The following is a 17,347-nucleotide window of genomic DNA, read 5'->3' as shown; positions in this document are numbered from 1 at the left end:
TTTTTTGAAATTTTGGATAACCGATAACTAGCTTGTATACACCTCGATTAATTTCAGGACGCTGAAGTTAACGATCAGGCAAATCTTTCAGTGACATCAAGATTTTGAATGTTTGGCCTTTGTAAAATTCGAACAAGCGACTCCGTAAAAATCAAACACTAACTTGTTTTCTCATTCTCACTTAGGCAAATCCCTTGGAGTTGGGGTTAATGATAGCACTATGGTTGTGACGATGCAGGGGGAAAAATTGCTTCAGATTGGAGTAAAGAAAATCAATGAATTTTCCAAGACAATGATTTTTTTTTTTTGGTCGTTTTCATTTAGTTGTATTTTGAATTTCGATATATACACAAATGAAACAACGAAGTAAATTTACTCAACTCATATAACACAACAGGTCAACTAAAAGCAAAATCAGGTGTTTGAGATCTAAATATAGAGCATGGATGTATGAGAAGGCAAAACAATATACAAACTCTGATTCCGTGGATACCGAGAGAGGAGTACCGGTACTGAACGAATAAAATCAGCTTCATCACCAGAACCATCCGTGCCTCGCATCAACTGCTTTTGCGTTTGTTGATACAAGCGGCATCATCCCGTAGAGGGAGATGAGATCATTCAGGCATTTGTTTCTTGTGTTGCTGTGCCCTTTTAAACTGCTTATGCCTGATGATCCAATATCATGTATCTTCCCTGCAAAATCATTACCAATACCAATCTTTATATTACAAAAGCCTACCCCTGCAGGGAAATTGCTAAAATGCATCAGATTGATTTTGATATAAATCGTGACAGGAACCCGACAATTAACTGATACTGAGAGTAGGTTAGGCAAATTTTGTAACAGAAAAGAGGGAAAATAGCTGAAATAAAAAGGGGAATTTTGATTGCCATCTTCAAATACTGTTCCATTGAAAGAGGTGAGGCCATACCTTTGACCCAGATTGGAGGGGCATCAGTGATATTTGCAACAAGCAGAGACATAGTAATGTCTTCACAGTTTCTGCCAAAAAGTGGATGCATTAGTTCTTATACCGACCATACATTCAATCTCATATAACCCGAAGGTAGTTAATCAACGGATACCTCTCTCTGATTATGTAATCATGGATCGACGAGGGCATTTCGTGAGTGTACAAGTCCAAGTACGTTCGGTGAAAGAATGCTGCTTTTGTGAGAACCATACTGTAACTGCCCGTCCACCAAACTGACCACCATCCTCCATATTTATAGTATGCCATGCTACTTTTCTGATTTAAAATAGAAAAACAAGTTCAAACAAAATCATTGAAGACGGAGATTAACTTTTCATTGTAGGAAACACACTAAGAGCTTGCATCCCAGACTTCATATCCCGGGAAATTCAGCCAAGTTCTATTAGAATTCCAGGGTCACATATACAGATGCTAAGAGATAGGTGGTGATTATCAGATAATGAACTTGCTATAAAATGGAAAGGTGAAATTCTTAAGTCACGTTTTTTCCTTTCCTAAATAACATCCGCCTAGGAGTTTCTAAACATAAGGGTCAATATGCATTTATATTCTATGCTAGCAGGAGGGTTGTTGGCTGATATGATAGCTGGAGTAAACCAACAGATGTAATAGCGGCAGCTGCCGTACCCAAAAAGATGAAGTCAGACTGACACTACGATATCACGTTCAATAGCTTCTGCATTTCTATTGTTTTTCCTTGTAATAGGAAAATAATGCCAACGTGAGGTACTGAGGTAGTCCTCGAAGACAATCAAATGATTTCTATCTTATGAGACAATAAAAAGTGGGCTTGGGTAGACACCTAGTTTTAAATGCACAAATAAAAAGGTAAAACGAAGCAGGAACGGTAAATCAATTACTGTAGAACAAAGGCGTGAAATAGGTTTGAGTAGCACAATATTTAGAGCCTTCAGGTAGTGCCGCATCACAGTTTGTTTTCCATGCAAATTACAAGTGCAAAGAGGTGATTGTTTCTGTCGACCGAAAACGAAAAGAAGAAATAGAAGGAAAGAGCTGATTGTTCGTTGAAAGTCATGTGTAGTTCAGGTACCGATTGAAACTGAAGAAGAACTCAAGTGCACAAAGGTTGCTCGGGCATCTCACACTCAGCTAAGAGCCAAAAATCTTTGGAGAGGACTCGTTTAGGCAAAACAACAGTTCTGATAAAAACTAGTGCCCATCGGATTGCATATTCTAGAAATTTCCTTAAAGCTTGACATAAATATGCACATTCAATACAATTCAAGTCAGATACTGCTCATTGGTCATCCCATTAGCGGAAAAAAAATTAAAAGCATACATAATGAAATGGTTCAAGAGGATCTCCTAGGCTGTTTATCTCGGCAATAACATGAAACGGGTGCCACTTGAAGAGGCTGTTTTGAATCTCAGTAAGTGGTTCAGAGGGATCCAATCTCATGAAAACCAACAGAAAGCTGGTTTCGGAAAGAGCTTGTTGTTTAGCCCATTCCTGCGTGGACCTAAAGCAACCGCATGCCAGAACTAACCAGTCAGCCTCATCAGCTGATGTGATTACCCAAAATAAATCTGGAAGAGAATCTCGTTATGAAATAAACCACTAACCTCCTGAGCAAGCCAATGCATGCGAGGAATGAATCCCACCATTGTCTGTGGAGCGCTTTGCCATACCGTGAAGGCAAAATCTAGGGTATCGCATGGTACGATTACATCATCATCCACTGAGAAAATTGCATCTGTTCTGAGATCCTTAATTGGCTTAAATCTATCGTTCAAATTTTCTTCCTCATTCAGGACAAACTTGAAGTTGGGTTTGTGAGCTGTCTGTGACTTTACCGACACAATTATATTCAGAAAAGCTTTTAGACTATCCGATGGCGGATCACTTTCACTCCACACGACATGTATGGCATCAGTCCCACTGCAGGATGCATAGTGAGCAACAGATTGCTTAAGAACAGAATTCTGTTTCCACGTGTTGATAAGCACTGTGTAGCCACCTCTGAAAAAATATCAGAATCAAGGTAATTCATAATGCTATGAAACTAAATCAAAAGCACATTTTAATAATACAACAACAATAACATAACCTGTCTACATAAGAAATGCATATACATGAATCTAAGCAAAAAATAGAAAGAAAAAAAAGAAGCAATGGAGTGAGCAACAGCTAAAAAGTTCTAGTCTGGGCAAAAATTGTTACAGGGTACTGGCGAAAACAATTTGGGAGCAGGAGAACTCATTCCACACAAATTTTCTCCTGGTTCAGAAATGAAGATAACAAAATGGAGATAAATAAGAAATGCATTTGTCTAAGGCTGAAGTGATCAAAAATCCAGATAAACTTACAAACAGGGGATCTGTGTATGAAGACAATACCAAGCCACAACACAAAAGACACAGATAAAGCCTAGAATGATCCTATTCGAGCACATGCACACCATCAAGGTCATGACCACAACATTCCTCGCGAGCGTCAAATATAGATAATTAGAATGTAGATACGATAAAGAAATTCCAAAGTAAAAAATAATAATTTGTGAAATAGAAAGAGCTATAATATACAGATGAAAATTAGTCTATGTAATGAGCAGCAATGTGACCGAGAATCCAGATAATTGTGTTACATAAGATGACAACCGATACCACAAACATATAAAAATAAGTTAGCAAAACGTGAAAATTATTTCTAATAAGTGAAATAAGAGAAATATAGGCTGAGGATTCTGTTAGATTTTTCACAGGAAGATGATGGAATGCAAACTGGATAACAGATGCAGATAAACTTAAAAATGAAGAAGAATTTAGAGTACGATTAGGTAGTTTACCGAATGTATTATCACAATCGCAAAACTACTACATGAATTAACCAGAGAACATGGGCTTTTCTGTAGATTTTATCTCACAAAAGCTTTTATGACGCTTACGAAGATATGGCATAACATGCATGTAATCGAAAGCCCAACATAGAATATTATCTACAACCCAATTTACTCCTCAACTTGTGCTACAGTCTACAGATAGCTCAACATCTCATCAATGAATCGATAATACAATGCAGATGCATAATTTAAAACCGAAACTGAATTTTCTATGACCAATGAAGAAAACCAGAATCTCTACAATCAAGAAGGATGGTACGCGTAAAATTGTTGGGTTTGTGAATCCCAATTCGGTTTAATTTGCGAACTTTCATCCACGGCTTTAATTTCCGTTAGTTTTGTTGCGCGACAAACAAATAAGCAATAATCTGAATCGACTTGACTCAAAAAATTCAAGGTTTTCAAATTTGTACGCGGGGTCGACCTTGACGATGTAATTGATGAAGTAAACCCTAGGTTATAAATACTTGTTATACACAAACGATGTAACTCGTACTCTTCTTTTTGAGCCATGACTATACTCAACTACACAGTTAAAAATATCACGTAAAATCCCTGTGTCTTGCATTCTTGGTTTCGTTTCTTGGCTGTTCTTTGCGTGTCGTGTGTTTGTTAGTTTGGCCAATTTCTCAACAACAACAACAACAACAACAAAAAACTTTACAGCATAATCTTAAGTCCATGGAAAAATCAATTTATTCAGAATCCATATAATATGTTATTCTTTAAAGAATTTTCAGACATAGATATATAACTGGAGGAACCCGCGGCCTACCTGGAAGGAGAAGAGACCGAAGAAGGGTAGTCAGGGTTCCAACCCATGAAAGGACCGATTCTAGAGGAGAACATAACCAGGAAGCTAACAGCGCAAAGAGAGAAAAGAAGCCTGGTCCTCGCGCCACCGACGAGCAGCCCGAAGCGGCGGTAGAGGAGCGACGAGCGGCCGCCGTAGACTCCCCTGCTGGCGGCCTTCTCCTTCGCGGGAGACCACAGGCCGTCGCAGTCGGCGGCGGCGTCTTCTCCGACCGCGATGAGAGTCGACGTCATTCGTAAAAAAGTCAGCTCAACGGACGGCCGAGTCCGACTCGTTCTCCTGTTTCATTTTGCTTCTCTGTTTTCAATTAATCGTTGAGAAAACAGTCGGAGCTTGTTCCGAATCCCAACTGTTCCGGTATAATCCGGATTTTAATGTTAACTAACTTTTGTTTCCAGAACCGACCGTTTGTTCTCGTAGTATTTGATTCCCTTCGTTCCCATCGTTCAGTTCCTCGTCCCATCCTAACCGCATAATAAATTGGTTATATTTTTCAATTGGTCCCATCCTAATCGCATAATAAATTGGTTATATTTTTCAATTTGTAATATTTTTTATGGATAAATATGAATTTTGTTTGAAAGTTCTTGATTAGTACTATTAAACAAAGTTTCAAAATCACCTAAAATAATATACAAATTACATTATATAATTAATTGAAAAGTAGATCGGATTCCCAAAAAGACTAAAACATTGAGAGGGAGGAAATATAAACTAGAGGCCGGTCTTCAGTTTGATCTAAACCCTAAACATTGTTGTTGTGTTGAACCTAGATAGGCATTGTTAAAGTAGATCGGATTCCCAAAAAGACTAAAAAATTGAGACGGAGGAAATATAAACTAGAGGCCGGTCTTCAGTTTGATCCAACCCCTAAACATTGTTGTTGTGTTGAACCTGGATAGGCATTGTTACATTGCATTATGATTTTTCTGCCCATGTGAACTATGTGAATTATATTTGTCAACTATGTGAATGATATATGAGAAACATATATGTTAACTATGCGAATTGTATATGTAACCCGAGGGGTATTTTTGTCTGAGATAATGGGCCGGGACTATACCGGGTAAATAACATGCTCGGAGACTAATTTGGGCCCGATCCTGAATCGGGTAGCAATAATTGTGCGGGGACTAATTTGGGTCAGAGCCTAAGTTACGGGCCGGCCTATGAAAATAATGGGTCAATCCAAATAATGGCCTGGACTGCTAGAATGGGCCTAAGTCTTGGCCTTGCCCATAAGAGCACTTTTGCTCACCTGGACTGCTAGAATGGGCTGAAGTCTTGGCCTTGCCCATAAGAGCACAGCAGCTGAATTCTTGTTGTAGTATTGTAGACTACAGACATGAAGCTGCATGAACAGAGGTCATGTAAAATGGTTTTACTTATATTTACTCAAAATATGTACAGTAACTTGCAAGCTGGTCCACTAGGTTGGGTGGCTTATTCCAAGTTTACCAAAAGTCTCGAGTCTAAGACTTGGCGTTTACTAACTTACTAACCTTTTTAACTTATATTGTATGAGTTTCTTGTCATTCCTTAAAAAAAAGAAAAAAAAAGAAAGAAAAAAAAAATCAGAATAGGATTATGTAGTTACTATTCAAAAGCCATTACTCTTTTTAGTACTTTTTCTATCTACATTTCTTTAAAAAAAAACTTAAAAGTGAGAAAAGTAATAAAAAAAAGGAGAAATTTTAAAGGAAATTAAGACAACAATACATATTTTAATGGAGTATACAAAAATAGATGGTGGTGTTGTCTTTTCAAAGAGCGACAAGTTAAATTTAAAAAAAAAAAACCTTTTGACTACTTCAAATAACTGGTACATGCTCTAACACTATCTATCAGTCCCATATTCCTAGTCCACAATGGATATTTCGTAATTTGAAGAGAACTTAAAATTAATGTCCTTAAAAAAAATTATTGAGTTGTCAACACTGGCCTTTATTATCTACTTTTAAATTAATAATCTTATTTTGTTTGGGTCAGTTTTAGTCATTTACCAGACTTAATTATAAATATTTTAGAACTATTTGTTGCGGCATTCCAAAATAATTTTAAAGCATTAATAGTAGACGCAAAGAATAACATTTACCAGAATGACTCAAAATAGGGAATATGTCAACAACATTTGTCACAACTGTTTGTACATACCTTTCATAGTACTTATAGTAGATGGTGGATTATCAAAAATCAAAACAAATTTTATAATGCTCATCAAAGTAAATTAAAAGGAATACCCTCAAGAATTAATGGTGGATTTTCCTTCATGCAACTCTGTCGAACCAATCGACGATCGAGTTGTGTGAAGGAAGGTCCAAATTAAGGCCCTCTCAGGATGTCATGTGTAGCTTTGACCGACCATGGTTCAAAAAAAAATGTCTTATTTCCAAATCATCAAGGGGATTTGAATTGGTTACTATAATCTCAACTTGTTGGTATGGATTTCTCGACAATGATCTCAACTTGACTATATATATATATATATATATATGGGGTGGTTCCGGGGACACCTAAAAAAACACCCCATAGCTCCCGATCAAATTTTGATGATCCGAGCCGCTCAATGTGATCAGAACGTGATTTTAAGGGTACCCGCAAGAAATCAGCAAAAAAAATGACTGGGAAGGGCTTGATCCGAACAGTTTCGAACGGTTTTTTATTGAACGGTTCAAATAAAAACTGCTTAAATCAAACCTTTCCCGGTCATTTTTTTTGCTAATTTCTCGCGGGCACCCTTAAAATTACATTCTGCACACATTGAACGGTTCGGATCATAAAAATTTGATCGGGAACTATGAGAATGAGATTATGGGTGTTTTTTTGGGTGTTTTTTTAGGGTGTCCATTGAACCGTTCCGATATATATATATATATATATATATATATATATATATCAGTAAGTATCTACACTCTCAAGGACTATATACAAAAACATAATTTGAGGAAGTTTTTGAACATATTAACCAAGCTTGGGTGATTTAGATGAGCGATGCGAGATAAAGTCTAACATCTGCAACCAAAATTGATCTTAGTCTGTGCTTGAAAACCTAATTTCGCCATGTTCTTTATAATGAGTAAAAAGAGATGCAAAATGATGGCAATAAAGGATAGCAACAACATATTGTTAATACTACAACCTAAGATTATCAAGCCAACAACCTGAAAATTTATACAAAGTGCATTTTTATTGAAAAAAAAAATGTTCAGTTTTCATTCACAAGTTACTAGATATGGTTTAAAATAAATTTTTTTTTTTTTTTTACAGAAATACATCCTTTCGTTTGGTAGACCGGACAATCTTATATACCATAATTAATACTAACCATGCTTGATGCTTCAGAAACCTAACGGCTTGATGATCATCAACCGATCATGATCATAAATTAACCCAAATTTCGAAGATCAATTTAATAACTCAAGACCTCCAAAAGCAGCCTAAAAGGCCACAACAACCCACTAGAGTGAGGACTTTCACAAACCTAGCTTCCTGGCTGCTGCTTTTTTCTTAACTTCTAATTGGATTTGAATTTAGGCAGGGATTTTCTAATAAAGAACAAAAGCAAAGAGAAATGGGAAGAAAAAAATCAACCTCATAAAAACCCTTTCCTTCTCACCTCAAAAGTCTCCATTAGCTTGTGACGGAGCCAGAATTTTAGCCCAAGCGTGACTGACTTAAGAGGAGTCTTTTCATGCAAAAATGCACTCATTATATGGTGTAGCTTTTGGAGTTCGGCTAATGGCAGTAGCCCGACTCCAAACATAACATTAATCCATGGCCAAAACCACACAACCCCATGGTCAGCCAGTACAGGAATCATGTAGTAAACTAACTGATATATGCTGATAAAATATAAAAACAGCACTCCATAATAAAGCAAGTTTTACTATACATGAAACTTATGTTCTATATATAACATCACATCTCTTATGTCAAAGGATGCAACTTTTGCAAAACCAAAATGAAGATAAAACTATACCAAACTCCCAATTCAGTTTCAGAGGTGCATGGTCAGTTTCTCCACCATGCAACCCTGTAAAGGCCCTATCTCATATCAACAGAAAAGTTCTTAGTAAGTTTTATTTATAACCTAGTAATACTTACGCGATCAGCGCCTCTTCAGATCAACGACTATGACGCTGATGTTGTCGGAGCTTCTCCGGCCCAGAGCGAGGCGCGTGAGCAGCGTGGCTGCCGACGCGCTACGAGACGGGAACAATGCCACTGCAGCCCCTTCATCTTCTTGCATCCGAGGCGCAGTGGGAGGACTCCCTTCCCGAAGACACTCGCTGGCTATCTCACAAGCCAAGTCGTTTGATAGGACGTCCCACAGTCCATCACTCGCCAGAATCAAACACTCATCTTGCGGGTGACGTTTTGTGAAGGTAATGTCCGGTTCCGATATCACGAACGGTTTCAGATAGTTGTCTCCTGTTTGAAAAACAAATTAAGAAAGAATAAGAGGTACTGATAGCATGTGCATCACATAATATCATATCTTTTCTTTTTGTGGCACATAGGAGGGTATGTAGCTTACAAACCATAGACTTCCTAATCCTAGAATGAAAAAGAATTTGCCTAACCCTGCTTGGTCACACACAGAATTACCATATAAGGAACAAAACAACCCAATAAGCTAAAAGCTAAACGACATTGAAAGCAAAACCAAAACTCAACCAGCTTGTTCCTTCAATTAGATTAACTGTTGGAAAAAATCTGGTGCAAACAGCCCAAAATAACATGGAATTTGGTTTAAACAATGATCATGCTTTGAAGGATGGGGAAAAAAAGTTCAATGAAATGATAAAAAGAAAAAATGCGGTCGTTCGCCAATTAATTATGCAACAACCAAATGCATGCCAGTTTCACTTCTAGAAAGTAGTACATAAAAAGCTACGAAAAGGGGGTGAAATGCTTTTATCCTGACAGAGTATGTCAGCACGCTAGTTAGGCTCTTGGCGGAAAAAAACATCAATGCAACAAGTAGAAGGATAAATGACCACTCATCGGCTTATGGCTGGAGGCCATTTTGCATTTGTTTGACATTCAAAAGGCCTGCTTAATTAATCTCTTTCCCCTTTGAATGATCATCAACCAAGTCTATTTTTTCTTGATCGCAAAGGAACGACTCCCTACTATCAACAAAAGTAAGATATCCTATTTGGAAAACTTAGTTATCTGAAAAACTGGTGCAAACTTACATAACTGTCCACAATAAAAACAGTCAATCTCTTATGTATGCCTAAATAGCATGAGCGGAACTATATCTTCGCACTCAAACACCGAACTGAATCTGTGAATTTTTGAAGCTCAGGTCTAAAAAGCTTAACTTCACTGTTCCTGAGATTGGACCATAGGACAACCAACTTCTTAACAAAGCATAACTATGAGTGTATGGCATACTCTATTACAAAGACACTTGGACTTAAATTGCAAACTAAGGAATTGGGGCAAAAATAACGGCCTGACTCTTTTTCCTTAAAACAAAACCACCAATCCATCCAACATCATCCATTGATTTGGTACTAAGAACCTGGTGCAACAGTACCATAACATGGAATTTGGTCTCAGTTTCGACATTCACTAGGAATCCTTAAAGTCACGTGACGACATCTAACCAAAGCCGATTTCACAACAATTATTTATTGGTTTCTCTCCATGCTTGCAGATAAGGGCACACACAACCAAGCAAGAAAAGGAAGGAAAATAAGAAGCTTCAACAAACTCTCGGTTGTTCTTAAAAAGCATGTTTGAGTTTCACTTTTAGAAAGTACATAAAAAGCTTCAGAAACAAGAAAACCAGTTCTCATGTCCTATCGTGGAGAGGATGAAACTATTCGGCATATCAGTATCCAGTTTGACTAAGGTGGGAAAGGAATAAATGGCAACACGTAGAAGTTAAATTACTGATCAACGGCTTATGGCTGCTGGCAATCTTGTATTAGTAGACCATCTTAATGTATATCACGACAATCATGTGAAAAGGCCTACTGAATCAATGATGTTTTTTTTTTTTTTTTTTGATCCGCGAATCAATGATGTTGTTAATGACCCTAAATCAAGTGTATGTTGTCTTGACCATTACGGATATATCTCTACAATCGGCAAACGTAAGATATTTAATGTGGCAAAATAATGTATCTGACAAACTAATGCAAACTTACATAACCGTCTAATGGAATAAATCCCAACAGTCAGCAATCTTGTATCCATCGACCATCTTAATACATATCACGACAACAACATGAAAAGGCCAAAATAATCAATCATGCTGTTAATGACCCTATATAAAGTGTATTTTGTCTTGACCGTTAAGGATGCATCTCAATATCGACAAAAGTAAGATATCTGATTTGGAAAAATTAAGTATCTGGGTAACTAATGCAAACATACATAACCGTCTAAAGTAACAAATCCTAACAAACAACAAAAGTAAGATTTGCAATTTGGAAAAAGTACCTATACGACAAAATGACTAAATTTTTCATAACCGTTACATCAGCCGACAAATCTAGAATCTAGATAAAAATGTCATGCACAATCATGATGAACTATTACTGGTATATGAACGGTCATTAATATTTCCATGCATACTGTTCATGTTCTCAAAAGCTAAGAAACAAATAAAATGGTCATTTCAACATCTCAAAATGCAGACACATTCCTCTGCATGTATGATGTACGGACACAGACACAGACATGGAAATTCTAAAAAAAAAAGGGATACGCCACGTGTATATTTATTTATTTAACTAATAGTAATAGTTTGACCTCCAAAAATTTGTAAAAAAAAAAATTACAGTTTGAAATTACAATAGACCCTTAAATTTTTAAAAAAAATTTCCGTTTGACCCCGTCATGTCCCCCTGTATCCCCAGTCATGTCCTTAACCGTATCCCCCTCAAAACTTTAAATTAAATTATTAGACACGCCACGTGGCGTGTCGGACACGTGTCCCACGCGTGTCCCCGTATCCGGATACTGCGACACTTTGACCTCTAGAGGTGTCGGTGCTTTATAGCTCTGCATGCATGCTTGGAAACTCACAAGTCATAACAGATCTATGTACAACTCAACTCTGCTCAATGTTAAGGTAAGGGAAGGGATCCATTTTATATAACTTAAAATGCATATTGGTTAAAAATGTGTGTAAGATTCAAATCACATCTAATAGTATTACAAAAGGAAGGGCACACGCAAGCAAAAAAAGGAAGGAAAATAAGAAGGTTCAACGAACTTCTAAAAGGAATGAATGACATCACTAATAAACAACATGATACAACAAAATGCCATTACTCTCGCTTGTTCTTCAAAAGCATGCTTGAGTTTCACTTTTAAAAAGTACATAAAAAGCTTCAAAAACAAGAAAACCAATTCTCATGTCCTGTCGTGGAGAGGATAAAACTATTCAGGATGTCGGTATCCAATTTGACTAAGGTGGGACAGGAATAAATTGCAACAAGTAGAAGTTAAATTACTGCTCAACGGCTTATGGCTGCTGGCAATCTTGTATTAGTAGACCATTTTAACGTATATCACGACAACCATGTGAAAAGGCCTACTTAATCACTGATGTTGTTAATGACCCTAAATCAAGTGTATGTTGTCATGACAGTTAAGGATATATCTCTACAATTGGTAAACGTAAGATATTTAATGTGGCCAAATAATGTATCTGACAAACTGACGCATGAAAACTTACATAACCGTCTACAAGAATAAATCCCAACGGTCGACAATCTTGTATCCATGGACCATCTTAATACATTGCAGTGGGCCGAAATGTCCAGAAGTTCGAAGAGTTCAAAGGGGTCACAAGGGGAACCCACTGTTCAGTTGTCTCAGTTCGTCTGTAAGTCGGGTCATGTCCCGACAGTATTCATCACAGGTCTACCGAACGTCAGACGAGTCTCAGGCAGCTGGCCGAGCTTTAGCTTCTTATCCTAACGGCGTGTTCACGCGTAGCTCGGTAAGTCTTTCTGTCGCCCGGTGAAGTATATTCGCCCTGCGCAACTTTCTCTGTTTGGCGGACGTTTCTTAAGTTCAGCGGACCGATAACCATTCGTCGACGTGTCCTCTCGAGGATGATGTACAGCTGTGGTAGTTGTGGAATGTTCAGGAAGCTTCCGTTGATAGGCAAGGTGTCTTCTCTGATAGCCGAAGTGACATCTCTGTCTGATGTGACATTCCTGAGACATTGACTATTGTGGCTCTGCAAACCCTGGGAAGCGGCGTTCATTAAATGACTCTGACATGTGACGTCAACCGAGCTTCACGAGGCGTGTAAGGAGCACCGCCGACTTGCCCAACACTCAAAGCCTTGCCTATAAATACAAGAGTGTCCGTTCTAGGGCAAGGGTCTAAAAAAATTCACTATTGCACTCTCCTCTCTCCTAGTATACATTCTTACTAAACTTCTTCTCCCTCCTCCACTTACTGACTTGTTCGTCGGAGCTTCTTCCCAGAGGAACATCCCCCCCGGTTTGCAGGTACGAAGATCTCCACGTTATCCCCCTACGTTTCAATAGCGGGAAGAAAGGTTCAAGAAGGTCTCGGTTGATTTAGCCCCCCACATACATATCACGACAACCACGTGAAAAGGCCAAAATAATTAATCATGCTGTTACAGACCCTCCATATAAAGTGCATTTTGTCTTGACCGTTAAGGATACATCTTACTATTGACAAAAGTAAGATATCTGATTTGGCAAAATTAAGTATCTGGGTAACTAATGCAAACATACATAACCGTCTAAAGTAACAAAATCTAACAAACGACAAAAGTAAGATATCCAATTTGGAAAAAGTACCTATACGACAAAATGACTAAATTTTTCATAACCGTTACATTAGCCAACAAATCTAGAATCTAGATAAAAATGCCACGCATAATGACAAACTGTTACTGGTATACGAACAGTCATTAAAATTTCCATGCAGACTGTTCATGTTTTCAAAAGCTAAGACACAAATAATATGGTCATTTCAACATCTCAAAAAGCGGACACATTCCTCTGCATGCATGCTTGGAAACTCACAAGTCACAACGGATCTACGTACAACTCAATTCTACTCAATGTTGAGGCAAGGGAAGGGATCCATTTTATATATAACTTAAAATGCTTATAGGTTAAAATGCGTATAGGATTCAAAGGACACCTAGCAGTATTACAACAAATTTTATGGTAACAACTTACATTGTGGAAAAATAAAGGAGGAGCATCATAACCTAAAATGTGAAAATTAATGCAAATACAAATTTAGAAAGTCGATCAAATATTTTTACCAAATCTATATTGTGGACGGCTACTTGAGCAAATTTTCAGTAGAACAATTAAAACACATGACTTGCATAAGACAATGCTGATGACTTGTGAATCATTCAATTAAGTTCTACATTAGCATGATTTCACTAAACTGAAGTCCAGAGATGTTACCTAAAGCTCTGGACATAGCAAGGATTCCTTCGACTCGGGCTCCATTCACATAGATCACCCTCCCCCCACAAGCTAGGATTCTTGCAAATTCATCTGGTCTATCGGGCTGCAACCACAGTCGCGATCATTATACACACTCTTTTCTTTTAACTCTCTTTTTTCTAGTTTGTATGAATGGCTTGAATGGTTTCCATCCAACAACTCCAATGATTGTTAAAGTCCCAGCAAATATCATTTTTAGCGCGAGAAACATAAATCTAATTCCCTACCCTATTATGAAATCCTATCACAGAAATTATGTATGGCGTGGAATTACAAGGAAAACTGGTACGTGAAATTCGTAGGAATCGTGGATCTGAGATTTTCCCACCATTTCTCACCTATTTCTCTCCTCCTTTTCATTAGATTAGACAAAGAGATGACAAAACATTTTTACATGCAGACGATGAAAAATAAAAACTGGCCCACGTGGCAAACACGTGGGACCCCATGATGAAATCCTCATGCAATTGTCAGAAGTGAGTTTGACCGAGTTGAAGGTTGAATCAGTGAACTCGATCCAAAACGTTCAAAATGTACACGTGTCTCTATACTAGCGCCGCTCCAGAATAGAACCATCGGTTACTAGTCTGGGACCCCTCCTTGTACCCACCAACCCCTCGAAATTTTTTGACCACTGTAATAATTAAATGGTGAGCTGTTACCTCAAAAGATGCTAAACTCAGGACACGTGTCCGTCGCACCCCGCGAGTATACATGCAGTAAATCGGAGAATTTTACCCATTACCTTGTGATCCTCCGACAGAGGGACGGCCCTGCCGCCGCGGCAGAGGATGGCGCGTGAGTCGCCGCAGTTGGCCACGACAATGTGGTTAGCCGTCACGAGGGCCACGACGGCGGTGGACCCCGACAGCGCCACCTCCATCGGGTGGCACCCGCACAGGTACCCGATGCTCCCGCACGCGCACGTGCTCAGCGCCACCTGGTCCATCCTCTCGAAGCACCTCCTCATCGCCGCCCTGTACAACCCCTCCGCCGCCGGCTCCCGCCTCGAGCTGCTGCCGGCGCCAGCCTGTCCCACGCGCATCAGTTCCTCCTCCATTAGCAGGTGCATCCTGTCCTTACACAGGGCGGCCACCTGTACACATCAATCAGACGTATTAGAATTTTATTCCGGTTTATGACAGCAATGCCCCTGCTTGATTGCATGTTTCAGTTGTTAAATGTGGGTTACATCGTCATTTTAGATCTAGGTTTTCGTTATCGAAAAAGGATTTGGGGGTGAGCTCTTTACGTGAGTTCCCCCATGTCCGTCGTAAACGCCAAAGTAATGCACGGGAAGCCGCCGGTTAAACTCCGGCCGGCAAAGGTTCGTCTGTACATGTATCGCGTCCTCCATATCACGTGACCTTCCCGCGACAGACATCATCCCGTAAACCGGCGTTACATCAGTGGCCGGACCGGGTACCCGAGTCGCCATCCCGCCCACCGACGGTGAACCGGGAAACGCCTCCACCTCATCACCGGACGACGACGACGTCAGATCTGCGGCTCCCTCCGTACGAATTCTCTTCCCGTCTGAAACATCGGCTGGATTCTCTCCAATGGCGGGAGACGCCGACGAAGAAGGACCGGCCGCGGTGGGGGGGCCCAAGCGCCTCCGCTCGATCCTCCGGCGGCGGCGCTCTCGGCATTTCGCCGGCGAGTCATCATCTTCCTCTTGCATCGTTCTGCTTTGTCCTTGTCTAGAGTGCACAGCGGTCATTGGCAGTCGCATCGACCTGAAACAAGCGAACTGCCCGTCGTAGCACCGTTTCCGGCCGCTACCATCTCTTTCAAACAAGATTTGAGAGAGAGAGAAGTATCTATGTCGACTTATATACACGCGCACAGAGAGAGAAGAAAAAGCAACGTGGTGAAATTTCTCTATTTCTCGTGGAAGCAGCTCCGGTAGCCAACTCTGGGGGTTGAAGTTAGAATGCCCGAATTGCCCCAATTGCCCTTTACCGACCAAAACAGGCTGTGTGCCCGCCACGTGTTTATTTTGACGCTTCCTTTTCCGCAAAACGTCTTCTGCTTGCTTTCTAATTCTACCCTTGGTCAATTTACCGTATCGCGATATACCGGGGCGCTGGGTACATGAACGTCGACACGTGTCGAATGAAATCTGAATTATTTTTCTCCGAATGAAGAGAAGGCCATGTCTCCATCGCACACGTGGACCAATTGAGAAAGACCACGATTGCGTTGTCAGTGCTTTTTGTGGGGACGGGTGGCCCACCATGTAGCTTTCTGTAATTCTCTCGGCGAATAGACTCCCTGTCCCTCTCTCTCTCTCTCACTCTCTCTACTTTCTCTCTCTTGGAACTGGGCGTTGGTACAATCGTGGCAACCTCAGACGGAAAGCAGCGCCGCGAAGCTTACGTGTGCGGTCCCACCTTGACACGTACTTACGGTTGTCAGGGAAACGATGCTACGTTGATCGGATTCTTGTCGTTACCCGTCACAGACGCTCTTACAGCCGTCAGATCTCATGTAGGGCACATGGGTCACTCTCGACTCATATACTAGGATCTACTAGAGCTACAAGGCGAGTTTGAGTTCGCCTCATTTATTAGATAAGTCAAAAATTTGAACCTCGTTTTGTCGTAAATGAGCCGAGCTCGATTTATTTACGTAAAAAGTCTCTGTGAATGCATCAAACCTACTTTTTCGAAACGAGCAAATTTTCGAATATTAAAATCAACTCATTTACTAAACGAACTCAATACTCGAGCTGCTCTCGATCCGTTTGCGGCCATATGTCAGCGAGAAGCGAAGGCCTCAAGGGCCCCCTGGCAGAAATCTAGGACCACTAAACTCTGCAGGGAGGGTGGTGGGGGTGCTCGACGCGTGAGGCTAGTGTTTTTTCTCCCGTATCCGGCACCTAGAGAAAATGCGCTGGGTACGACACGTGGTGAGTACGCATGAGGGCGATGCTTTTATTTTTATTGAAATTTACTCGATCTACAGCCACAGGAACAAAATATGGATTCTCCCGCAACGCTTATTTAAAGATCTTCTCAATCTATGAATAAGTATTTAATATTCCCTAATCTTCTGCTGCATTATTTTTTTGGTCACATTTGACTCCTACTCTTATAAAAACTCTGGCAAAGAAAAAGAGAAGAGATTTTTGTGGTGAAATTCTCACCTAGGGAACCTTTTTCATTTGTTGGAGAGAGAGGGCCGAATTTG

General features: G+C 39.8%; 2 protein-coding genes across 3 annotated transcripts; both read right to left on the bottom strand.

Annotated features, from left to right (window-relative positions):
* Window positions 1-278: 278 nt before the first annotated feature.
* On the bottom strand, window positions 279-5,092 carry LOC131319341 (glycosylinositol phosphorylceramide mannosyl transferase 1-like). The gene is made up of 5 exons (XM_058349549.1): window positions 4,635-5,092; window positions 2,583-2,979; window positions 1,090-1,253; window positions 936-1,006; window positions 279-696 (listed from the first exon to the last, which is right to left on the bottom strand). The coding sequence occupies exons 1-5, from the start codon at window positions 4,904-4,906 to the stop codon at window positions 536-538; spliced, it is 1,065 nt and encodes a 354-aa protein (XP_058205532.1). The 5' UTR covers window positions 4,907-5,092; the 3' UTR covers window positions 279-535.
* Window positions 5,093-8,542: 3,450 nt separating this feature from the next.
* On the bottom strand, window positions 8,543-16,395 carry LOC131319338 (probable protein phosphatase 2C 75). Of its 2 annotated transcripts, XM_058349544.1 has the most exons (4): window positions 15,405-16,395; window positions 14,898-15,248; window positions 14,111-14,216; window positions 8,543-9,104 (listed from the first exon to the last, which is right to left on the bottom strand). In XM_058349544.1, the coding sequence occupies exons 1-4, from the start codon at window positions 16,392-16,394 to the stop codon at window positions 8,782-8,784; spliced, it is 1,770 nt and encodes a 589-aa protein (XP_058205527.1). In that variant the 5' UTR covers window position 16,395; the 3' UTR covers window positions 8,543-8,781. The 2 variants fall into 2 exon arrangements, with proteins under 2 accessions (XP_058205527.1, XP_058205528.1); XM_058349545.1 differs by lacking the exons at window positions 8,543-9,104; window positions 14,111-14,216 and adding an exon at window positions 14,239-14,786.
* Between the last annotated feature and the right edge of the window lie 952 nt (window positions 16,396-17,347).

The sequence above is a fragment of the Rhododendron vialii genome, chromosome 3a, assembly GCF_030253575.1.
Source record: "Rhododendron vialii isolate Sample 1 chromosome 3a, ASM3025357v1".
In the NCBI taxonomy this organism is placed as follows: Eukaryota; Viridiplantae; Streptophyta; class Magnoliopsida; order Ericales; family Ericaceae; genus Rhododendron; species Rhododendron vialii.
The sequence above is the reverse complement of the archived record's forward strand: the minus strand, read 5'-3'. Positions and strand labels throughout refer to the sequence as shown.

Coding starts and splice junctions, on each gene's coding strand:
- LOC131319338 (XM_058349544.1), bottom strand. CDS start 16,394: ATGGTGGGCCACCCGTCCCCACAAAAAGCACTGACAACGCAATCGTGG. Junction 15,249..15,404: donor ACGGACATGGGGGAACTCAC/GTAAAGAGCTCA, acceptor TGATGTGTACAG/GTGGCCGCCCTGTGTAAGGA. Junction 14,217..14,897: donor CTCTGTCGGAGGATCACAAG/GTAATGGGTAAA, acceptor CTGTGGTTGCAG/CCCGATAGACCAGATGAATT.
- LOC131319341 (XM_058349549.1), bottom strand. CDS start 4,906: ATGACGTCGACTCTCATCGCGGTCGGAGAAGACGCCGCCGCCGACTGC. Junction 2,980..4,634: donor TCGGTCTCTTCTCCTTCCAG/GTAGGCCGCGGG, acceptor ATATTTTTTCAG/AGGTGGCTACACAGTGCTTA. Junction 697..935: donor CCCTCCAATCTGGGTCAAAG/GTATGGCCTCAC, acceptor ATGATTTTGCAG/GGAAGATACATGATATTGGA.